This window comes from Hypomesus nipponensis, chromosome 23 (genome assembly GCF_054491055.1).
Source record: "Hypomesus nipponensis isolate SF chromosome 23, ASM5449105v1, whole genome shotgun sequence".
NCBI classification, from domain to species: domain Eukaryota; kingdom Metazoa; phylum Chordata; class Actinopteri; order Osmeriformes; family Osmeridae; genus Hypomesus; species Hypomesus nipponensis.
In genome coordinates this window covers 14,125,500-14,150,882 of record NC_140383.1, presented here as the reverse complement: position 1 = coordinate 14,150,882, position 25,383 = coordinate 14,125,500, and the positions used below count along the sequence as shown (strand labels likewise).

The following is a 25,383-nucleotide window of genomic DNA, read 5'->3' as shown; positions in this document are numbered from 1 at the left end:
CCCCATTTCGGAGTCTGTTTCGCGACATGTGGAGGGCGACACATCACCTAACCGTGCACTTCGCAAAATATGTGAAGAAGGATATGTTTTTTTGTGTTTTTGTACTTTTTTAATTACTTGGGGGAATGGGTGGCTGAAACTTGCAAGAACTATGGACTTATACAATAACAGGCTCAAATGAACTGACAACATAAGTTATACGACTTTCAGTTCTCAAAGACGCACACATGCAATCTAAATTGCGGTGTGAAGCGCGTATCCTTGCAATTCTCTGACATGCACTCTAACAATCACTGCTGATAAGACGGCCAAAAATGTTGTACAGCCTGATTTCTGATACCGTGGCGACAGACATTTTGCCATAGAAGAAACACTGCACTATATATAATTCCAGGTTAAGAATACCATTGGAGGCTGCGTTTGAATTTGTGAATCAAACTGTTGTCAGCATTTTGAGTGGAAATTTTATTAGCATTTCTACAGGTGTATTAATGCACGTCAGGCTGTCTAATCTAGACAGTCGTGAACAATGGACTAGACTGCTATTCGTTTTCTGGCAATTTTTTCGGAAGTTTTCCTTCTAATGCGACTACAGCTAGTCTAGCTAGAGTAATTTGCTAAGTAATGCAGGCTTATGTTGATGTGTTTAGAAACAGCATTCTACCTATCTATGCTAGATGCATGAGATGTTAGCATTGCTAATAGGCTAACTGTTAATGTAGCGACAAAATCTTCCTTACAGCTTGCGTTTGTGATGAGCATATGGTTGCAACAGCGGCTTAGCAAATCCTTTGAATTGTCCAAGGTTTTTATTCAAAACTGTCATTGGTGAAATGGTTCGAGCAAATGAATAAATGAGTGTCGAACTTCCCAGGGATCTTCTCATAGAAAAATATCAGCCATGCCTGCCAAGTGTTTAGTTCCCTGGGAAGACTGTCAGCATTCCCTGTACAGCCTGGAACACTGCATTTACGACCGTGGTCCATTTTCAATATCCTTAGAAAAACGTTTCAATCCCTGTGGAAGTAGGCTACACAGAGCAGCGCGCAGATAAACTAGTGTCTGAGATCTACGCGACCCGATATATGTTCCAGGGGCCTTTATCAACTGTTCGTACCGTAGGCACTAAAATGTGCCTAAACCGTGCGTACGAATGAATCCACGCAAAAGTTGCAATTTTTCATGCCAAGAGATTTCTTGGAAGTGTGCGTAAATCTAAGAATGGTCAATACTGTGCGTAGCTGAGTATGAACAATTCCAAGTGAAACAAGGCAATTGCGTCGTGATCACGGGAACTCTATGTAGGCCTACAAGATTGAAATTAATAATGAAACCATTTTGCAAGGATTTCCATGAAATAAAATTTACAAATCATGAAATATTGTAATGATATAGCCTAATTGAACACCATAAAGGGAGTTGTTAATATTGGCGAATTGATGTAATGTAGTGTAATGTTACAATATGCTTGTGGACCACTATAAAAGACAGTCAATTAACACAGAATATCTAAGAGAAGATGGCAGATCTAGCTGTGTTGGTAGATTTAGCACACAGAGACAAATATGACTTCTTTGCAGAAAGTCATGAGTGGCTCATTAGTAGATATTGTTTCCCTAAACCCATTTTAGTGGAATTATGCGAGGATCGCTCGTCTCAACTTGTCCACCTCCAGTTGCAGCAATGTCTCGCCTGTGTGTGGCTACGGCCTTTTTTGCACTTGATTTGAAATCAAACAACTTTTTTTTTAATATCTGCCAATGAGCGCCTCTGAGAAGATGCTGCGTTAACAGTAATTGCTACCTTTTCCCAAAGCATATTCTTTTTTTTGTTAGTCAAAACACCGCCAAGTGTTCCAAATAAAACTTTGTGGTTCCACTCAACCTTCGACACTAAAACCTCAATTTCATTTTGCGAAAAATTATTTTCTTTCCTTTCTTTTCTTGCTCAATTTTCATTACCAATTTCTAGTTGAACTTGTTAGCTCCCTTTTTATTGGTGTTGATTCAACTAATCTAGATAATATGGGGCGTTTCGTATGCAAATGCTTGTGTTCGTGCACGAGTTTACAGACTAAGAACAGGTGAGATTTATCAAGGATAATCTCCTAGAAGTGTGCGTACGGCGCTCGTACGAATGTTTGATAAATCGCACCTTCAACTGTTCGTGGGAATATTCCAAACCTTCACGTAAGAACAATTTCTACGCACGCTTGATAAATGAGGCCCCTGGGCCAGAACACCAGTGGGCTAGCCTGACATTGTCATACTTAAGCAATAAGCCCCAAGAGGCCGTGTTTTGCGCTGATTTTAGAACAGGTAAGGGGAGTTGTTAGGCACGACGCAAAGCAGAGTGCCGAAAACCCCCTTACCTGTTCTAAAATCAGCGCAAAACGCCCATTGGTTAATTTCTCTTTATTGGCACTGGCCTGACCCAATCAAATCCAGGAACCCCCTTCTCCTGATTCATAATATCACCTCCCGCAGACCCTGAGACACGAGCTGTTGGCTAATGCGTATGCTGGTTTAGCATTGTTAAAGTTTAGCATCGCTAAAATGGAGAAATGACCACCAGGAGAAAAAAAAAACGAATCTACATGCGAATGTCACAAAATGTGCAAACATTTCGTGTTTGGGGGGGCTTAAGCTGCTTCAACTTCAGCATTACCTGTAAAGGAAGAAGGAGAGGTGGCTGGCTCAGAGGCAGAAACATACTGACAGGGTCAGGGAAGAAGCCGAGTGGGAGAGTGACCATGACAGGAGCGAGTGAGGAAAAGATGGAAGAAAGAGTAGTTGACGAAATGGTAAGGAGTAGGAAAATTAGCAGGGACTCTCAGCAAGGGAGGGAGTGTGTGTGTTTTACGTGCACCCAATATGAATCTTACAATAGTTGAAATTAACAGTAAACTGTTATTAAAAGTTGCTAAGACAATATTAAGCAACATAGTAATACTAACAATAATGGCAATACAATATCAAATATCAATAATACAATTTTAAAAATACCATAGAGTACCATAAATTTACAAATCATAACTCTAAGAATTAATAAATTATTTAAGTGTAAGATCAACAGATAGTCTTGAGACGCCTCTTGGAGGATCCAAAACTATCACATCAATGCAGAACAGTAGGCAACTCATATCATAGAATGCAGCATATTTTAAGAGAACTGTCTGCAGGGAATGTGTTTGACCAATCACGGTGGGTGTGGGCCGCATGGGACAAAAATGCCAGTTCCAATTTTTTGTCCCAGCCCAGCCCTGGCTATGTCTGCACGCGTGTGTTGTATGTAACGCGTGACAACTCGTTTCTCTCAAACAAACAAACCAACTACGGGCATGCTAGCTCAACAGATCAATCCGCTTATTTATTTTCGTTTTCATCAGGCCAACCACATGTAAAGGCCATTTGTTACCAACATTGTGTAGTTAGGTTTAATAGGCCTATAGGGTGAATATTGGTAAAGTATGTAGGCCTCCAAAGTAATATAAAAAAAATGATTATAAAGTCTACAACCACAAATGCTCACCGTAGTCTACAATTAATGTAGTCAAATCTTAATAACATGTTTATTTATAAAAATATATAAACTAATATGGTGTTGTTTATTATCCTGCAGCCGATTTCGCATCATCTTGCGAAATAATTTGACAAGCTGCCGCAACGATCGCTGCAGATTGCAGGCAATCGCGGCACTTCGCAGCGCTTCGTAGCCAGTGTGGTCGGTCCCATTTGATAACATAGGCGCCGAAAGAAAAAAGGCGTCGCTTCCAGGTGCGTTACAGCAGATCGCAGGCAGTTAGACCTACATTAGCACAGCACAGACATAGCCTAAAACTTTCGTTCTCAAAACATAAGAATCCTAGGCCTGGCTAGCATATATGCTACACACTGTAAAATAATGATCCGACCAACTTTAAGTGGTAGGCTACATCATATTCAATGTCGAACTATGGATCATAAATAGGGTGACCAGATTTCATCCGGACAGTCCGGTTTTCCAGCCCTTTGTCCAGACCGCTGTTGCGTGTCCTCCTTTTCGCCCTTTTGTCCTCTTTTTTTTTTACCCTTCCTGCCCATCGTCGCAATTTACCACTCGTGTAGGCTTTCAGATGCCGAAAAGAAAGAACTCCTTCAAACCTACGTGGAGTTCAGAACTCCTTCAAACCTACGTGGAGTTCAGAACTCCACTTTGCCACTAAGAGCAGCAAAGATCAATATCATGTCTTCTGTAAGCTCTGTTGCATTGATATAGACAACTTTTTGGCATTGTCCTCCTTTTTGCACCCAAGTGTCCTCCTTTTCAGGGTTATGCTTCTGGTCACCCTAATTATAAACCTTTGTTGGCAGAGTGCACTCCAAATGTTTTGAGTCACCCTGTACTTTGTATGCTTCCATACCACAGATTTCTTTGCCATTTTGCCTAAAGGATTAATAACACCAATTGTAGACAGAGTATGGTAGAGTTTAGGCTAACAGCTACAATTGTGCTTATGTGCCATATGCAAAAAAACTAAACGCAGATTAACGAAAGGTAAAACGGTAAAACAGCAGGAGCATTTCGACCAAACAATCGACTAGTCGACTGAGTGGGGACAGCCCTATCTGATAGCCTGAGAACAGCTTCCGTATCCTGCCACAGGGCCTCACATGTGGACGGACGGACACACAAACAGCTGCAGCCCAGAGAGACGGACAGATGCTGCTGGAACTAACTGACTGTGTTCTAACCAGTCAGCAAGCCGGACAGAGACCTCCTGGGCTGGCTAGCTCCAGGGATAACCTATCAGTACAAACACAGTTTGTCTCTGGAGCCAACTGGAGAGGGATGACCTGGACACACACTGCCTAGCAGGCTCTCTCTGGACCCACATGGACACAAATTAGACAGAATTATGATGAATGAAGGAAGAAACGATCAGGTGTCAGACAGGCCCCCCGGGAGGGCTGAGGGGGCCATCATGCACTCATCCACCGCAAGTACTTGTTCTCACCTCATCCCCCTCTCCGTCAGGCCTGACAGCATCATCCAGCTGCAGGGGTAGACGGGGCTCCGCCTGGCTGATCACGAAAATCTGACAGAGAGCAAGGACAGGTGTGTGTGAAGGAGGGAGAGGCACAGACAGACAGAGGAAGAAGTGAGAAGACACGAGTGAAGAACCAGAAAGGAGCAGAGGAGAGAACAGAGAAAGGAAGGAAAAGTGTGAGAGATCAAACAAGCTGTTAGATTAACAAATTTACCATACATTCCACAGCTCAACTGTTAGCTGTATGGAAAGTACCAAATATCCAAACACAGACAGTACTTTGCTGACAGTCTAGCTTTCATAAGGGGGATAATATTGTTGTGTTGTAATGAAACCGATTGTAAAAGCCCATCTAGGTCTAGAACATAAGACCTACCCCTCTAATGTAGAGCTATGATTGTAACCTGAGGCCTACCCTCTCAACAAAGAGCTCCACATCCTGTTGAGAGCAGCTCTCAATCTTCTGATCCACCTTCTTCACCAGGGCCTCCACGTCTACAATGCTCTCCTTATTGATGCTAGAGATGGAGGATGAGGGAAGACGAGAAATCAGGAGAGGAGGAAAGAGGGAAGAGGAGAGAAAGGGCAGGAAAGAGGAAGCAGACGACAAATAAGGAGAGTAGAGAAGAAAAAGAGAGGGCATAAGAAGAGGAAACCGAAGAGAGGAAAGGAGATTTGTGTAACATTCAAAACCATACACACACACACACCTGACATGGGTGTGGGAGATGCAACTGAGAACTGTAGAAGTTTCCATTAAAAACCTGATTGATGTTTACACAAAGCATACTTACAGCAGGGGAAGTAACTGGCATAGTTGCTAACCACATAGACAAGAGCAATCTTTCAAATCTCAGCAAAATACCAAACCTGACACTGAAATGCTGGCTTCATTTGTCATAAGACCTGAAGATTCTGTGAAACCTGCATTATTGCCATCTCCTCTCTGCATGACCAAAACACGATTCCTCTTTTATTCTGATTCAATCAGCTGAGAACAACAACATTAAAAGAAAACAACAGATCATATTACCTCACTGCAGTGTTTTAAGAGGAACCAACTGTTGCAGAACTAAACAGTCTCTAGTCCCTCATGTTTAAATGTTTGCTGGATCACTCACCGTGGTTACATGGATTCGAATTACTGGCTTTTGGACTGATACAGAATTATCCCTTTCTTGTAAACACCTTTGTTCGAATAATTGTGGTCCGACTACGATCCGATTGACACCCCGAGATAACTCGGTCCCAGTCAGTTGATAATTCGGACATAGCATGCTTGTAAAAGGTAAATTGGGCTATGAACGGGCCTCTGCATCTTTGCACATGCTTGAGATCCCGCCGCCCGCCCCCCTCCATCCTTCCCAGGTCGTGACCTGGAAGTCGAAAGAGACAATAAGTTGTCGCTGCCGGGAGCCGGCCCGCAGAAACAAACAACGCGAGCCAATAGCGCCGTTTGCATTCGCAGTACTCCTATTGTCATCATGCACAAAATGTAGAGGGACGTAGCTTCACCTTGCTCTCCGTCTTTCTAAAATGTTTATGTTGTTGTTGTTGGTAGTGGTGAAGAAGTCAAGCGGAAAGGGCTGTATCACCACTAGTTGTAATGAAAACAGCGCCACGTATCGTACTGGGATATGACAAGCTTTTGGCAATGATTCAGTTTATTCACTGCCATATATATTAGGATAATAGCAGTTGCCCCACAAAATAGCATTGTCCGAATAAAGCTAGACTCGAATTATTATACCATCATGGAAACGTAGTGACTGAGTCTCCAAAATAGGGTAAACACAGTACTGTACATGTAACCAAAACGCCTCACTTCAAACACTAATTGCAAAAAAATTAAAATAAAGGATAGATCTATTCCTGGAGGGTTGGCACAGTCAGGCTACACTACTGTAATACCATCCCCAGGCCTAAAAACAACAAAACCAACTGTCACCAAGCCTCGCCGTGGGCAGATGGAGCCCCCCTGCTGTAATCATTCACTAGGGCTGTCCCCATTTAGTCGACTAGTCGATTTTCTGGTCGATATGCTCTTGGTCGACTAAGATCTTTTTAGTCAAGCTGCCATATGGCAGTGTGAGATCTGATTCCCGCTTGTGTCATCATTGCTGAATTAACAAAATGTTCATCAGAAATTGTAGATTATATTATGTAAGACAAATAATCAAACTCAAAATATATAATTTAAAAGAAAAGGTGTTACTGTTTTCCCTTTCGTTAATCTGCACTTTGTTTTGGTTTGGTATTTTGCACACGGCACAAGCACAATTGGCTGCAGAACTACAAACTCTGCCATAGCCTACTTTGTCTGTGTTATTAGTCAAAATGGCAAAGAAATCTGTTGTATGGCAGCATTTCATTAAAGTACATTTACAAAGTACCGGGTGACTCGAAAAACGTTGAATGCAAACTCTGCCATCAACAGTTTATTTTTCATAGTTTGACGTCGAATATGATGTAGTCTAGCCCTACTTCGCTCATGCTAACGCCCTGGGTTGAAAAATGAATATGCCTATTATAAGAATCACATCCAAATCGAATGACATTATCTTCTCTGGCCAAGACAACAAAACCTCTGTTGCAACTTACCCCACTCAGCTTCTATGTAAGTTTGCATGCTGTAAGTTCAGGCAGTGATAAGCGCGCTCTGATGATTTGCATGTTAAACAAACAATATTTTTAATTTGTAGTACATTGTAAGAGATACTAAATACCATCGGCATTTGGTTACAGCAGGACTGGTGATACGAGTCTTATTATTAGTAGGCTATTGGCGGCTGAATCTACAATGTCCAGTAGCCATTGAGTCAGATCGCAAAAATGTTTGTCTTTTTTTTTTGCGTTTCAAAGTTCGATTAGTAGATTTTCAGTCGTTTTTGTCGAGTCTTGGTCGACCAAAGAAAATCTTAGTCGGGGACAGCCCTATCATTCACCTTCTCTCATTAAGAAGCTGTAATGAGAGAGGGGGGGGGGCTGAAGTCTCAGTCCCCAGACAGCTGCTGGGAAAGCTGCCGGCAATGGTGAGATCAGCAACACAAATAAATCCTCCCATTAATTACCTCTTCAGCTCTGGGGTCAAGGGACCAAAAGGGGGGCATCACCACCACAATGCACACAGCTAGCTGATAAACTCCTAAAAACCATGCCAACAAAGCCACTCAAGAGACCAGAGTGGGAAAACTTTCACCATGTTGTGAAGCTTATGTAGGACCAGGCTAGGACTGGAGAGCGAACAGCCATCACTGAGGACAGACTCCCACACGCTGGAGAGAAATACCAGCAAACATGCAGTCTTCCACAACTATGCTGCCACTGGCCTGAGTCCAGCCTCACATGAGGAAGTGAAGACCAGTTAGGGGTGTCAGGACTCAGCTTTCACACATGGTAAACACAAGAACACAAGCGTAGGCTTCCCGATGATTAAGAAAGGCTTGCTGGTCATACTGAAGTTAAAGGGCTTTCATTTGGGTTTTACAGAAAGCGGGATGTTTCAAGCATGATGGAAGTTAATATCTCTGTGTGGCACATGATGACACACCCATCTGAAAACTGTACTGACTGAACACTATCCTCAGATAAAATGTATCCGTTGCTGAGTGTAATAAATGCAATACAACCAACTGCCATTTCAAACCACCGGGCATTGTGAAAGAGTGCTGAGTCACTGTTGTTGGGCGGAGAAACTGGCAACTTTCTTGATCATACAACAAGTCTGATGTGAGTTTAAAAGTGTAGCTTATATCTTGCATGTGATTATCCACATCTTCTGACAAAGGAGATCATTCCTTAAAACTACAGATTAAACCACATGGTTTAGGTGCGGTTCTGTCTTTGCTGGGAGGGTTCAGGAATATATTCAGTACAACACTGTGTATAATTAGGCAGATGAACCAACAGCCCCCATCTCTAGAACACAGACCTGAGGCAACCCTGGGAGGAAACACTTTGAGGTCAAACTGCTCTTCAGAGGTCAGATCACAGAGGTCAAGATGGATGACACTGACCTTGGACCATCCTCAGACGAGCAGTCAGACCTCTGGTTTGGGTCAACATCTTGTTACACTGGCATATCACGTCTGTGCTTTTCTTGAATCAATACTTCTCCAGTGTTAACGGCTGTCCTCATCCCGTCTGTACTCATCCCCAGGGTGTACTAGTTGAGTTCCAGAGAACCCAATAGGATATCAGGCTATTGTAATCAAAGCATCAAGATATGATTTGCCAAACAATTCTTTTTTAAATAAATGAAAATAAATAATTCCAAAATATCAGACAGGCGGTTTATAAGTAGTGTATTTGGCCAATAATTCGATTCAGTTCACACAATATATATTAAAAAAAAACATAAAATATCTTGAATGCTTGGCATGAGATCATGTGGTGATTAAGCATTCCTAAGTGGCTGGATATCTGTTGTAATTCCCTCATAATACTTTCAATAATGGACTTGGCTATGACCTCTTAATGATAAATGACAGAATAACCTTTTAAGTATGCCTGTTTGCTGTGATCTTCAGTCCTGTGCAACCCTAACAGGAACATACCCATTAACCCCCCCCCCCCCCCCCCCCAAAAAAAAACCCACACGTCTTTTGTTGAGATGAAAAATGAACAATTTCCCTCACCGAAATGTGTGAAAAAGGATTGAACGCATTGGGTCTGGACCGTTCCCACCATTGTTCGACTTGCCCGCAGTTGACAGGAAATGCTGCACTTGTACTCACTTGGCGGCAAACTTGACCATCTGCTTGCTGGCACGATCTCCCACGGCAACCAGCGCCTGAACGTTGAACTGCTGCTGACGTAGAACCAAGAAACACTGCTTCCCTGAAACAACAATTGTCACGTCTGGGTTGTTAAAAAAACAAATACAACACACCAACATGACTACTGTGACATGTCACAATAGGAACCATCGTCCTGTCGCTCATTTTATTCACATGTCAGGTGAATAGCATCCCCTTAAAGAGGGTGTTTAATTCCTCCTCTCATCCAGGTAGCTGTAAATTGTATGTGAAGCAACCTCCTCTTGACTGAGGTATTTCTAACCACACACCTTGAGACTCCATAAACCAAATGTATTCAACTGTCAACTGGCCAGCATCTGAACCAGAGACCACCCAAGTGCTTTGATGTAGTTTCCCTCCTAGAAGTGGTGATGGGGGAAGGAGGGTGAAGGAACTGCAGCAATCAGACAAACAGAGACTGTAAACCAGGATGTTATTCTGCTCTCAAGGACATCCTACACTGCCCTCGCCAACGGATAAAAAGAGGAGGAATAGGACACTTGTTTAAAAGTCACCCTAGAAGGAAGCTTCCGTCATATTGTCCATGATAGCAGAGGGTTTTTGTAATTCATGTTGATATTGTTAGCTGTTGCTGCCTATGTGCCTGGTGAGCAGTTGTAGTGGGAGGACTGGTGGCAAGGCAGGGCTCAACAGGTTCACAGCACTCAGATGAGAAGTGGCGTCAAACACACTCCCACTCACGGGCCATGCTGAGGTTCCTCATCATGGAGTCTGTAGTCATTATACCAGGGTAGACTGTGTAACAATATAATGGGGTGTTGAACAGACTTGTTTGACTTGGAAAAAAAACTGACTAGCAGGATTCTGGGTGACACCTGAGCTGAGCTACAGTGCCTTGCGAAAGTATTGGCCCCCCTTGAACTTTGACCTTTTGCCATTTCAAACTTTTTTAACAAATCAAAAACTGAAAAATTGGGCGTGCAAAAGTATTTGGCCCCTTTACTTTCAGTGCAGCAAACACTCTCCAGAAGTTCAGTGAGGATCTCTGACTGATCCAATGTTTACCTAAATGACTAATGATGATAAATAGAATCCACCTCTGTGTAATCAAGTCTCCGTATAAATGCACCTGCTGTGTGATAGTCTCAGAGGTCCGTTTAAAGCGCAGAGAGCATCATGAAGAACAAGGAACACACCAGGCAGGTCCGATATACTGTTGTGGAGAAGTTTAAAGCCGGGTTTGGATACAAAAAGATTTCCCAAACTTCAAACATCCCAAGGAGCACTGTGCAAGTGATAATATTGAAATGGAAGTTGTATCAGACCACTGCAAATCTACGAAGACCCGGCCGTCCCTCTAAACTTTTAACTCATACAAGGAGAAGACTGATCAGAGATGCAGCCAAGAGGCCCATGATCACTCTGGATGAACTGCAGAGATCTACAGCTGAGGTGGGAGACTCAACAACAATCAGTCGTATACTGCACAAATCTGGCCTTTATGGAAGAGAGGCAAGAAGAAAGACATTTCTTAAAGATATCCATAAAGTGTCATTTAAAGTTTGCCAAAAGCCACCTGGGAGACACACCAAACATGTGGAAGAAGGTGCTCTGGTCAGATGAATCCAAAATCGAACTTTTTGGCAACAATGCAAAACGTTATGTTTGGCGTAAAAGCAACACAGCTCATCACCCTGAACACACCATCCCCATTGTCAAACATGGTGGTGGCAGCATCATGGTTTGGGCCTGCTTTTCTTCAGCAGGGACAGGGAAGATGGTTAAAATTGATGGGAAGATGGATGGAGCCAAATACAGGACCATTCTGACCTGATCGAGTCTGCAAAAGACCTGACACTGGGACGGAGATTTGTCTTCCAACAAGACAATGATCCAAAACATAAAGCAAAATCTACCATGGAATGGTTCACAAATAAACATATCCAGGTGTTAGAATGGCCAAGTCAAAGTCCAGACCTGAATCCAATCGAGAATCTGTGGAAAGAACTGTAAACTGCTGTTCACAAACGCTCTCCATCCAACCTCACTGAGCTTGAGCTGTTTTGCAAGGAGGAATGGGCAAAAATTTCAGTCTCTCGATGTGCACAACAGATAGACATACCCCAAGCGACTTACAGCTGTAATCGCAGCAAAAGGTGGCGCTACAAAGTATTAAGTTAAGGGGGCCAAATACTTTTGCACGCCCAATTTTTCAGTTTTTGATTTGTTAAAAAAGTTTGAAATATCCAATAAATTTTGTTCCACTTCATGATTGTGTCCCACTTATTATTGATTTTTTCCAAAAACATTTTTTTATATATATCTTTATGTTTGAAGCCTGAAATGTGGCAAAAGGTCAAAAAGTTCAAGGGGGGCCAATACTTTCGCAAGGCACTGTATAAATGCTGAAAGAAACACACACACACACACACACACACTCGCATCCCCAACCACCATTATCCTCCCCTATTCCATCCCCTACATTATCCCTCACTTCCAAATAAGACAGAAAACAATGTCTGCTACACACTGGCTTTTCCATGATTTCTCCAGATTTTACACAACTCCTTCAGTGGCTGAAACCTTTTGTTATTTACCATACTGAGGGGAGACAGAAATGGTGTTCTGGCATTCCCCTCTCCATAGGAATGGCCTAAAGGACAGTTTCCCAGTAAACCAGGGGGGTGGGGGTGAGTGATGGGGAGCTGGACAAAGGAACAGGAGAGTTCGTCTCACCTTTAGCTCTGCTGGTGTGGATTCTGGCACGCAGCCAGATCAGCTGGTCAGCCATATCAGGTGTCAGGTCCTGGACACGCACCAATGTCCTGTCTGGCTCACGCACACACAAACACACAAAAGAACAGTCACTTTCAGGCCTTAATTTCAAAGCCTGGAGTCCCACTCCCACCATACCTTCTGCTAAGTGTGTTCACATGCACGTCCGTATGTGCACATACACAAGCAAACATCTAACATCTACACAAACAAACCAAAACGTGACCTTTCACTGCTGATGCTTCGCCATCCACACACACACACACCTACCCACACACACTTTTGAGGCTCCATCTCTCATATTACAAGGGGAACAGTGGTAATCAATATGTAAGTATGCGCTGCCCTGTGAATAGACCTTTCTCCCAGCCTTGTGACAAATGCACTCCAGTTTCACCTGTGTCACTTTGAGGCATAGTTCACCTCATTAAGGGCTTCTGGTTAGACAATGAAGCAAAAAAGGCTTTTAAGGCCTGGACCTGCCTGCCTCAGCCACATGAAAGCACCCCTCTCCACCCTCTACCTCCCCTGGCCCTGCATTGAAGTGGGGCAGTGGGTGGGGGTGCATGCAGGTGGGGGAGATACTTTGTTCTCTTCCATCCAGGCAGAAAGTGCAGCCAGACAGATGGACATCTCCACCGCCTCTTATGTTCATCTGATAGAGAGGAGTTGGCGCAGGCTATATTAGTCACCTCTTATCTCCACCATCAAGGCCTGATCTGATACTGCTAAACAACAAGCTAGCTAGTAGGCTATCTCACTGTGCTAACCTAGTTGTTCTGGAGCCGTTCTGCTGTCACACGATGTACATGATGAAGTGAGGACCACGGCTAAAGTTAAAATGTTGTTTAGTTATGGGAGACTCCTTTAAATGTGGGACTGTGTGAAATTGTGGCCTGACAATACCCTGTGAGAACCACCACAGTGTAATTACACACTCTTACAATACAGGACCATTCACCATGGTGGGTAATTAGATAACTACATACTATAAAAAGGTTGCTATCCTGTCTTATAAAAGGCAGTCGCCTACTGACCCAGTTTCTGTTGGGACTGGACCATGGGAGGGACGCCATAGCAGTCTTTAGCAAAGTCCTGAGGAAACAAGACAGTCAAACTGTTATCACAGACATTCATACACGAGCATTGTTGAATACAATTCTTTCTACATTTTTCTTTATCAGTGCAGTAAGCAGACCCATTTTCACTATTGCGGTACAAAATCAGTTACTTCAATGAACTGACCTTTATCACTCACTAACAGAGAACTGTAAAACTAAAACTCTAGGAAGGGGGAAAACAGCAGTATATTTGGATACAACCCGGTGGGTGGGATGGTGAGAAAGAGCTAGTATCTCTACGTAAACGGGACATGCAGAGAATAGATCATAAAACCACAGCTTACTTACATCCTCTTCTGTAGTTTGCTGCTCAGCCTGAAAACAAGACAGAGCAGTGTTGTGGTTAGAATCACCTCAAGACATAGCCAGAACTGTGCAATACTAGGCTACTTCACAATCCTAAACCCTACCCAAGACACACAGCAGTGTTGTGGCTATAGCCCCAGAACTGTACAGTACTTTCCATTCAATACAGGTTATTTGAATGTCATGTAAATCTATGCCAACAACGGCAGGCAGAATTAGTCATAACTGGAGACGACTGACATGTTTATCACGACAGCCGTCCTGGGATGAGTAGGGACGCCCCTGAATGAGACACAAACACACTCATTCCACACATCCATGACAGACATCTTGGTAGCCTTGATGCGAATAACCGCATCCAGTTAGAGTCGAAATCGTAACCCTTTCGTTTCCATAGCAAATAGATATGAAATAGGATGTCTATGGGAGTACTTCAGGGAGAGACTACATGGTTCGGTCTAATGAAGGACTGGGCTGCTTTGCGTGTTATCAATAAAATCAAGTTTATTGTTAAATCCAGTTGTACTGGTACACTACAAATTAAGTAAAGACAAATATATAAATCTACATTTCTTAAACGGTATTTTCCAGACATCAGTTGGAGCAAAAATTTGATATTAAAATAAGAAAAACTAGAGAGGGTACAATTTCTGGGGAAATTGTAGGGTGTGCTTGTTTGCGTCTGTTGCTGGTGGGTCCGTTTTCCCTTCTAGTGATATTTTCAAACATTTAGCCTACTCATATTGCATAATTCATTAAGAACACCCTTTGAAACAAGCTACTGTAACAATGTTGTCACTGGCAGTATTTCAGATTGAATTGCGATTCAAACAGTACCGTCTGCTAACTGAAAATAAGCCCCCCAAAACGTAAATAAGTTTGATATTCATTTAGGGGGACATGGCTAATTTAAAAGCAGTTTGCTAGAAGCAAGCTAGCTGCTGTTGCTAGCCACACTTCACTGATTGTTTGAAAGTGCCGGAAATTGGAATGTTTCTTTTGACATAATAATGGCTGTGGCATCGAAGACAGTACTGTAGCCTACTACTGCACACTGCCAGTGGGCGAGCCGAGTCTGTGACTCTGAGGCTAACGTCAAAACAAGACGCGGTCTCACTCAAACTCCAAGTTTTACAAAAATCAAAAAAATATGCTGACCCGCTGGCTGTTTTCGCATTCGACATATCTTTAAAACACTGCTATCCAGCTATGGCAGATTTATTTATATTTTCACGTCACAATTTTCATACTTGAACAGTACCTCCTTGAACTTGAACAACTACATTTTCCTTAAAACTGTGTTGTTGACAATGACACATTCTTGACACATATGCACAGACATGCAGCTGTAACTCTGTAAACTTAAAATCTATCGCATCACTGACACTTTACAAACTCCGCGAATAGCCATTTTATCATCATCCTTTGATACTGTGAAGTCCTGCCACACAGCCGAAATGTTGAATCATGATGTTGGCGCTCATAGTAACTTCTAAAACTGATTGTTCCAATCCTTGATTCTGATTGGCTATATCGCGTTCCATGCCGTTGTAAAATCCAGCATAACCTTTCAAGTTATCCTCATAACATTATATTCCATATTACTGCGCATTGAATATTTCAAATAAAAAAGACGTTACAAAGTTACACGGTAGCAAGCAACCTAGTCTTTAAGGGAATGGCAACATTTGTAGTGAATTTTGATTTGCTGGGTGGGCTGACGTTTGATGAGTGGTGGGAGACTTAACAGAATGGAGGAGAAAGAGTTTAAAAAGACCAGGCATGCAGAGAGGCTGAAATTTAAGTGTTAGCAAAGGCAAGGAATGAAGCCGGCACTATAAGGACTATATGGGCCGTCCACTGTTTTCAATCTGTTGCGTGGCAACGATTTATGTAGGAACTATACTTTGTAGTGGCGGAAGAATGACAGTTTATTATTCAACTATTTTGTTTCTTAAATTTGATTGTCTTTATTTATGAAACCATATCAAATATTTGTAGTAACAGTTTTAGAAAAGCAATAAGGCCCGCATGTCCGTGTTTTGCGCTGATTTTAGATCAGGTAAGGGGAGTTGTTAGGCACAACGCGACGGGCTTATTGCTTAATTAAACATTTGCTTTGCGTGCGCATAATTTGCACGTCACCTTATCGGCCAGGTACATCGGCAGAAAGTTTCATATCTGCAGATGCCGATAATTAAGTTTTGAAGCTTTTATCTGCCGATACCGATGACGTACAGATATTATCGTACATCCCTACCTTTTATCCATGCTTCGTTGCTTACGTGTGCTGACGTTATGACGTAGGCTAGCGAGTACCCTTCGTTGACAGAATGTACATTTGCCACAAAAACGTAACCTCCTAAACTGTGCAATGGATCGTAAATCCCAATAGAAGCAACTCAATCGTGACCAAGACGAACATTTTGACACCGACGTTGTCTATGTAGTCCAAATATTGACTGAGCACACCCCAATTAATCAAGATGGATGATAAGACAGAAAACATTCAGAAGGCGTCTCAGAGCCTCTTGGTCCAGGCTTGAATACTGCTGTACAGTTTGCCAGACTGGAACAGTCTTTTGTTGAGATGGTACGGGTCCCTAATTATGCTTTGGGCCCTCCTTTCATTAGTTTGAGACTGGCAAGGAGACATTCATCTGGACTATAATAATGAAGCATGCTATCTGAGCTGAATGGCCTGCTTGGTGTAAGTGGGTCATAAGGCAAAATACTTCTAATTATTCAAGACACAATAGTGAGCTCACCCCTCATGAACCCCACTCACGGACTACAGCTATCGTCATTCAACCTTTTTAACTGAAAAACAACTGTTTGAATGGACAAAAACGAAGCAAAAAGGACAGGAATCCTGAAACAATGGATATCCACATTTCCCCCTGGCCCGCCCCCAGATGGCGTCCCGCACCGCAGCATCTCACACCACCAGCTGGGACCTGGGTGGTGCGGCCTGCCGGACACCCAGACCCACTCACCAGTGGGGCCTGTTCCCCAGTCTCCAGACCCATCCACCAATGTGGCCTGTTCCCCAACCTCCAGCCTTCAGACCCACTCACCAACTTGGCCTGTTTCTCAGCCTTCTTGGCCGCTTTCTCCGCTTCCTTCTGTTGTTTCTTCAGGCCTTTCTTAGACTGTGCCTGCTCCTCCTCGCCCACCCTTAGACAGGAAGACAAGCACAACACAAACACACAAGTTAGCTTCCAGGTCTACGTGTCCGGCTTCCTGGAGGAAGTTTTTGAGCGGGTGGGAAAATGTATTCTCGCCATCATCACCTCTGCATGCCCTTCCCACCCCCTCCCTCAACCCCTGCACTCTCTCCGCAGCAGGGCTTTTAAAGTCAGGCCTACTCTTTAATCCTATTGTTTTCACATACTTCTAAAAACAGCTGTAGCTTGAGAACTGAGGAAAGGGAGTTTTGAAAGCAGCTATAAAGTGTTTACATACTGTCATGAGAGCATGATTACTGTAGATGGATAAATGCTAAAAGCTAGTCTGAGCTGTAGAGTTAGAAACACTGCTTTTTCCCTTCTCTAATCCACATAGGGTCAAACTAACAATGCATGAACCATAAACTGTCATTACCTTATTATGATATAGCATTAAGGGAATGGTAAAGGGACTTTTCTTTGCTCATGCGAGTCTTACTGCCATTCAGAATAATTACTTCAGGGGAACAGGATAATGTGGAATTTACATTACATTTAGTAATTTAGCAGACACTCTTATCCAGAGCGACTTACAGTAAGTACAAGGACATTCTCCCGAGGCAAGTAGGGTGAAATGCCTTGCGCAAGGACACAACTTCATTTTGCACGGTCGGGAATCGAACCGGCAACCGTCTGTTTAATACAGGGTATATGCAGGAATCCTGAAGTTAATTTAAATACCTTTTTAAGACTTTTTGAAGACCTTCTCAAAATATTTTAAGACCTCATCGCCACTTCAAGTTCTAATCTGCAAAAAACCTTAAACTTAATAAACAGTTGTAGTTTGCAAATAAATCTATAGAGCACAACCATACAACATAACTCAGATAAGCTCGGAAGAAACAGAGCTCAAAATAATAAATTAAAGAATAAACGTTTATAGAAATATTTGAATGTTTGAGTTCAGTGAGCGGTGATTCACCGCAGTATTGAGACACCAGATAACCACCGCGTGCATCGTTGTTGTGCCACCCATAGCCACCCTGATGTCGGCAGACGATGGGGCAGAAGTCGCTGTCGTAGCCGTTTTGACAAGTTCAGCTGTCGCGTTGGGTAGTGGTGTCGCTGGTGGAGCACAGAAACTGACAATGGACTGCTGCGGTTGCTCTCTGCGGCCAATGGCGTTGATGACCATCGAAGCTACGCTAATCTTCTTTTTTACAATATGTACAGTAAGCCTGTTTTCAGGGACAGGCTTCAGCCATTGTATAAATTCATCCTTCTCCAACCAGGAGTCCGAAAATTTACATTTCACCATTTCGGAGTCTGTTTTGCGACATGTGGAGGGCGACACATCACCTAACCGTGCACTTACGCAAAATATGTTACTCGCTGACCGAGCACGTCATTGTTTATAATAGTCTTGGGGAGGAAAAAATATATTCATGCATACTTTTTAAAGTCAAAGTCTTTGGACAAAGCGTGAACAAAATTTAATACCTCATAAAATCGGGATTAAGACTTTTTAATACCTTTTAAGGGCCTTAATTTTCCCTAAATGGAAGGAAGTTTTTTGTTAGTTTAGGAGACCATAGGTCTAAAAAAACATGAGAACTGCTACGGTTGCTCAAGGAAACTGCCTAGGTCCATTACTTTTCTCTCTTTATATGTTACCACTCGGTGACATAATCAGAGAACATAACAATATTTTCCATAGCTATGCGGACGACACACAACTATATATATCCACTGAACCCAACGATGCAACGGCCATCAATTCCATTACCAGCTGCCTGTTGGCAATAAACAAATGGATGAATGATAACTTTCTTAAATTAATAGAAGACAAAACTGAAGTCCTACTATGTGGCCCCAAATCCAAAAGAGAGATGCTTACTAAGAATCTAGGAAGTTTAATCCCCTATCTTAAACCAGAGGTGACAAGTCTCGGTGTAATCCTGGACTCAGATTTGAATTTCAACTCCCACATTAATAAAGTGACCAAAACTGCTTTCTTTCACCTGAGGAATATAGCAAAGGTACGACCGTTCATAGACCAAAATGATGCAGAGAACTTAATTCATGCTTTTATATCCAGCCGGCTGGACTACTGTAACGCACTTTTCGCTGGTCTTCCCAAAAAAACACTGAAAGACTACAGCTCATTCAAAATTCTGCAGCTAGATTATAAACCAAAACTAAAAGGAGAGAACACATTAGTCCTGTCCTAGCTACTTTACACTGGCTCCCTGTTACCTTCAGAATTGACTTTAAGGTCCTATTCCTCACATACTCACATTCCTACATCACTATTGCTCTACACAGACAAGGACCTAGCTACATTGCTAACTGTCTTATAAACTACACACCAGCTAGAACACTGCGATCATCAAATGCAGGCCTATTAGAGGTTGCCGGAAGCAGCCATAAGAAGATTGGTGATGCTGCCTTTGCCAATTACGGCCCAAAACTATGGAATAAATTACCCATAAATATCAGAGAAGCAAATACTCTAAACATTTTTAAAAGACAGCTTAAAACCTACCTTTTTACCAAAACATTTACCTAATTTTTATCTCAGAAGGGCCTTACAACTGGTAGTACTTATATTATTGTTTTTACAGATTTGCTTTGTATTCCCGCAAAGATTGCGGCTTTTGTTTACTTGCACTATTGCTTATGTTTTACATTTTATCAATTTTGTTGAGTTATTGTATTTTGTTATTCTGTAGTTTTTATTATTATTATAATTTTACTTTATTTTAGTTTTTTATTTTATTTTAATTTTAATTGAGAAACGACAAAGACTGCAAGAGTGCATGTGTTTTGTTATATGTTTGGAAACCGCAAACTTGCAGCTCGGATCTAAGACGGATTTGAGAGACCGCAGATAGAGTGCGGCTTGTCTAGTTTGTTATATGTTTGGAAACTGCACGAGGCAGCTCGAATCCAAGACGGATTCGAGAGACCGCAGATAGAGTGCGGCTAGTCTGGTTTGTTATATGTTTTAGATCTATTACTTTTATCACTTGTATTATTGTTTTTGTTGATTTTATGTAAAGCACCTTGAGCTGCAATTCCTGTATGAAATGTGCTATATAAATAAAGTCTTACTTAAATGGGTTTATCAACTTTTAATACGGATACCCCGTAATAGCCCGATTCCCTAACCGCTCAGCCACTTGACTCCCCAGTGTCAGAATTTAAAAGACAGCATGAACAGCAGGCAAACTTGCCTGTTCTAAAACAAAAGAACGACACTGAGATCCCTACAAGACTGCTATGGATATAAGCTAGGTTGAAAATGCTGAGGATTGCATTCTGGGTCAAAAGATCTGGAGAAACAACTTTGCTGTTGCTGCAGGTCTTATCGGACCTTTGCTGCTACAAATTTTACTTTTTGAATCAACAAACCACACAAAGAAACACAATTTCACCTTGTCTGGTTTGACAGTACAGTACAGAGTACAGGTTGTCTAAGAAAAGCTCATTCTGACTTTATCCATGAGAGACTGGCTCACACAGTCATTCTCCCCAGCGACATGTTGGATCTACAGGAAGTAGCTCAGACCAAAGGGCACATAAAAATAGCAAAAACGACAACAAAAACCTGATTCTGGTTCTGTACTTCACTCAAAAGACCTCCTGATGCACCTGGCAGTGTTTATTTTACACTTCTACGTGTGTGTGTGTTTCCTTTCTCCCAATTTTGAACAATGAAACTGACCAAAGTATGCTGTCTTTCATGACACAAATTCAAAGCATATTCATGTCCAATGGTCTACCTAGCACAATTCCTGACTAATGCTGAAGTAAAATTTACTCTCAGATTCAGAGTTCCACTTCAGAATAGTAGACTACAGCATTTACCCAAAACTGAAAATCATAAAAGTTGTTCAAATGTTGCTCTGTAGAAGAGGTAAAATTTTTTGTGGGGAGGTCAAATTTTTATACTGATACCCCCCTCCCTCCCTCCCTCAAACCAAACTCCTGGAGTGTAAAAACAACCAATGGATCAAAAAAAACACAATGAGGTTAAAACCAAGAACCTTCACACCTAACCTCTATCTCCTCCCATTAGAACTCAATGCCGAGAGGAGGAAAGTAGAAGGACCCCCTGACCTGTCTGCCAGTCAGTTTACTGCATCTACCTTCATGCTTTAAAGACTTTACTGCCCTACACCTAATGACAATACATTGGGGAAAACACACACATACACATGTTCTGTCAAGCATTGGCTAATTTTTGACTGATTGAAAAACGTTGGCAGTGAGACATGGGAAAGCTGTTTTTCTGGAATGTTTAATGGTGTTTTTTTTGTTTTGTTTTCATTGGTTGTGATGGAAATCTGGAAGCAAAGTAGACAGCTCATAGGCAGGGCTAAGTACATTTGATACTGATCACTGATGTCAGCACAGCTGAACTCATAATATTGCAGGTGACATGAATATCCTCTTAAAAGTTATAGAAAATTGTAGCCTGACGTTGTCATACTCATAATTCTAGCCTGACGTTGTCATACTCATAATTCTAGTCAGAATATGAGTCTGATAACTCTGTTGGGCTGTGAGTATGGGGCGTGTTTCAACCAAACTTGTTAAACAAATGCCTCTTTGCTCAATTGGATAGACCTACAACCAATCAGAGCAACGTAATTTGTTGAAAACAAATTCAACCCAAGCGCTCTTTGGTGACGTGGTTGATTACTTTACTGTTGATCATCTGTCCATCATCGTATAAAGCCCGCCCTGACAATTTCATTGGTCCTAACAGCTTCTGTTCGGGTATAGTTTTTCCGCAACCGAGCTACTCCAGACCCAACTTCCCGACCAAATGTTTTTGTGGGCGGGGCTAAGTTGGCTGGCAGCCAGGCTAAGAAAATTGTGAACAATATACACACAAATAGCTAAATCACATGGCAGCAACTAAATGCATTTAGGCATGTAGACATGGCCAAGACAACTTGTGCAAAACGAGCATCAGAATGGGAAGAAAGGGGATTTAAGTTACTTTAAACTTGGCATGGTTGTTGGTGCCAGACGGGCTGGTCTGAGTATTTCAAAAACTGCTGATCTACTGGGATTTTCACGCTCAACCACTTCTAGGGTTAACAGAGAATGGTCCGAAAAAGAGAAAATATCCATGAGCGGCAGTTGTGTGGACGAAAATGCCTTGTTGATGTCTGAGGTCAGCGGAGAATGGGCAGACTGGTTAAAGATGATAGAAAGGCAACAGTAACTCAAATAACCACTTGTCACAACCAAGGTATGCAGAAAACCATCTCTGAACGCACAACACGTCAAACCTTGAAGCAGATGGGCTACAGCAGCAGAAGACCACACCGGGTCAGGGGTGCAAACTCATCAGGGATGAAAAAGGTGACAAGGATCCGAACCCCCTTGGGGGTCTGGGGCATGCTCCTCGGGATTTATTTTTATTTTTATATATTTATATATATTATTTTGAATAGAATATTAACTTAATAACTTTACCAAATAAAGGCTTCGCAGCATGAATGCATACATCTTCAACAGTTTTACATTATTTTGACACTATTAGTTCATGTTTTTGAGAAGCTATTGAATTTTGAAAAGTGCAATTTATTGAAGGTCCCTAAACATAAGCGTTGTTTAGGCAGCAGAAAGCATTGGCTAAGCGGCCGGTCGTAGCGGTGCTAACACTGGTTAAAATAACACAATAAGCCTAATGGGCGTCCGAATATCTGTTAAATATCGAACTTCAAACCAACTTTACCACGGTCATTCATGAGCCTAAATACAAAACAATCAAATAATCTCTGTCCATGACTGCACCTTTAGCTTGCGCTGGGTAGCCTATGTGCCACACACATAACTGAACTGCCCGCGATAAAGGTAGACTAGGTCGTTATCCCCAAAATAGCATTTTGTGGCCACAAATTAGCATTTTGTGACCACGAATTTCGGATGTCATGTCTGGGGCTATGGGAGTTACAGACCCCAAGACTCAAAATAAAAAGCATGCGTGTCATGTTGACATTGTTGACTCCCCCCTCCCCCACACACACACAAATATTTTGATTGCAGATCTACAATAAACCTATTTAGTGTTATTTAGTATGACCTATTTTGGATCAAAAACGGCGTATTTCACCGAAAAGTGACGAGTTTGCACGAGGGTGCCACTCCTGTCAACTCAGCACAGGAAACTCGGGCTACAATTCACACAGGCTCACCAAAATTGGACAATAGAAGATAGGAAAAACGTTGCCTGGACTGATGCGTCTCGATTTCAGCTGCAACATTCAGATGGTAGGGTCAGAATTTGGTGTAAACAACATGAAAGCATGGATCCATCTAGAGCTGCAACTAACGATTATTTTAGTAATCGATTAATCTATCGATTCTTTTTTCGATTAATTGATGAATCAGATAAAAAAACTAAAAAGCATTAATTTCCAACCCTTTATTCTAAAACAGAACTCACAGTGCAAATTCACAGTGCAAACAATCTTTAGAATGTGCAAAAACAGGCACACAATTTTGAAAAAGTTATTAATATTAGCGTGGATTTAATGCTATTTTCAGAGATGAGCAATTTATTTGAGTTTTGTTTAAAACATTTGTGAAAATTGAAAGGTTGTGGATATATGCCAGACTTTGTTAGAATAATCTGGTGTATGTGTTAGATTTGACTTTTTTTTTTTTTTTTGCCAGGATTAAGCAATTTTCAAAGATTAGTGATTTTCTATCATTTTATTTGAAACTTCATTGAAAAAGTAAAGGCTGTGGAAGTATACCAGACATTGTTAAGATACTCTGTTTGAAGTTTTATATTCATGAAAATATTATAAAAGTCTAAATTTTTCTAAATGGTATGGGTAGTTTTTACCCGGTCCCTAACGCGACGCTGCAAAGTAGCGTCTTCCGAATGTGTAACGAATGTTGAATATGAAACTAACTTTCCCTCGGTCAATTAACACACCTTTGACGTATTTAGTGTGAAATGCTCCCACACCTTGGAAGACTTAAGTCGAACTGATTTCTCCGCCATGTGTTTCAGAACAACGTTCCTCAACAACGTCTCTCCTTTCTTCTACCTCCACGTTCAAGTATTTTTTTTTTAAATACTCAAACATCTCCGTGACTTGTTGAGTGGCGTAATAATCACGCGACACAACTAATCGATAATGAAATTCGTTGCCAACGCTTTTAATCGATTTTAATCCATTTAATCGATTCGTTGTTGCAGCCCTAGAACCATCCTGTCTTGTATCAACGGTTCAGGCTGGTGGTGGTGTGATGGTATGGGGGATATTTTCATGGAACACTTTGTGCCCTTTAGAACCAATTGAGCATTGTTCAAACCAACCCAGTCTCATCCCAACTCGTCAAATATTGACGCTTGTGCAGACCCCTTTGGTGTCACTATACTGACGCCGGGGAGCACCTTTTTAGTCGTTTTTTGACGCTTAGGGTTGCACATTGACTTCCAGGTTAATATGTTTGGCTTTTCCCATAGAAAATTCAGAAATATGGCGTTGTATTTTGATGCATTAGGTCTCTAATAGATTTTGATGAGCTGCTTTCGGATTTTTACAAAATGTCACCAAAATAAATTGGGCGATTTCGTAAAAATCCAGCCGATGTGTTTTATACATCTTTCTTTTGTTATATCCAAGGAAATGTTATTGTATTTTCACAAACTCAGTCGTTTTGTCCAATAAACTTTGGCATTATTTTTTATAAACATTGACGTGTTTGGACTCACTTAAGTAAGCCTACAAAAGCCACCATCTGATCCTTTGCTTGGTGGACGTAAGAGAAGACTACCTATGAAGAGAAGACTTGGATTAAAAGTGGATGTCATTTTTTTAAATCCTATTCCTATTTATCCTTTAAACACAAAATCCCAGGTTGATCTTAGCCTCAGTCAAAGTTCAGAGGTCATTATTTCACAACAGGAGTCGAGACCGTTGGGATGTTACTCCCCTGATCAATACCTTTCCATTTATGTATTTGGTTTAGTCCTATGTCATCCCAGTGCCCAAAAAAGCCAAGGACAACAGCACTTAATGACGACAGACCCGTCGCCCTGACTTCTGTGGTAATGAGGTATTTTGATTGGCTTGGGGGGGGGGGGGGGGGGGGAGGAGAAGGGAGACTGGCGTTGGTCACGGTTTGGAATGGAAGGGAGAAAACAGGACAACGGCGGGTATTGCTATACTCTTATCTTCCGAATAAAA

At 41.9% G+C, this 25,383-nt stretch overlaps 1 protein-coding gene across 2 annotated transcripts in view; it reads right to left on the bottom strand.

Annotated features, from left to right (window-relative positions):
* Positions 1 to 25,383, bottom strand: part of dars1 (aspartyl-tRNA synthetase 1) — a 72,158-nt gene that overhangs the window by 20,334 nt on the left and 26,441 nt on the right. For both annotated transcript variants that reach the window (XM_084689445.1, XM_084689446.1), the window contains exons 2-8: positions 17,069 to 17,168; positions 13,974 to 14,000; positions 13,602 to 13,659; positions 12,526 to 12,618; positions 9,766 to 9,868; positions 5,445 to 5,547; positions 4,997 to 5,077 (exon numbers count right to left, since the gene is read on the bottom strand). In XM_084689445.1, coding sequence (XP_084545571.1) covers positions 4,997 to 5,077; positions 5,445 to 5,547; positions 9,766 to 9,868; positions 12,526 to 12,618; positions 13,602 to 13,659; positions 13,974 to 14,000; positions 17,069 to 17,168 — 565 coding nt within the window. The remainder of the gene's footprint in view (positions 1 to 4,996; positions 5,078 to 5,444; positions 5,548 to 9,765; positions 9,869 to 12,525; positions 12,619 to 13,601; positions 13,660 to 13,973; positions 14,001 to 17,068; positions 17,169 to 25,383) is intronic.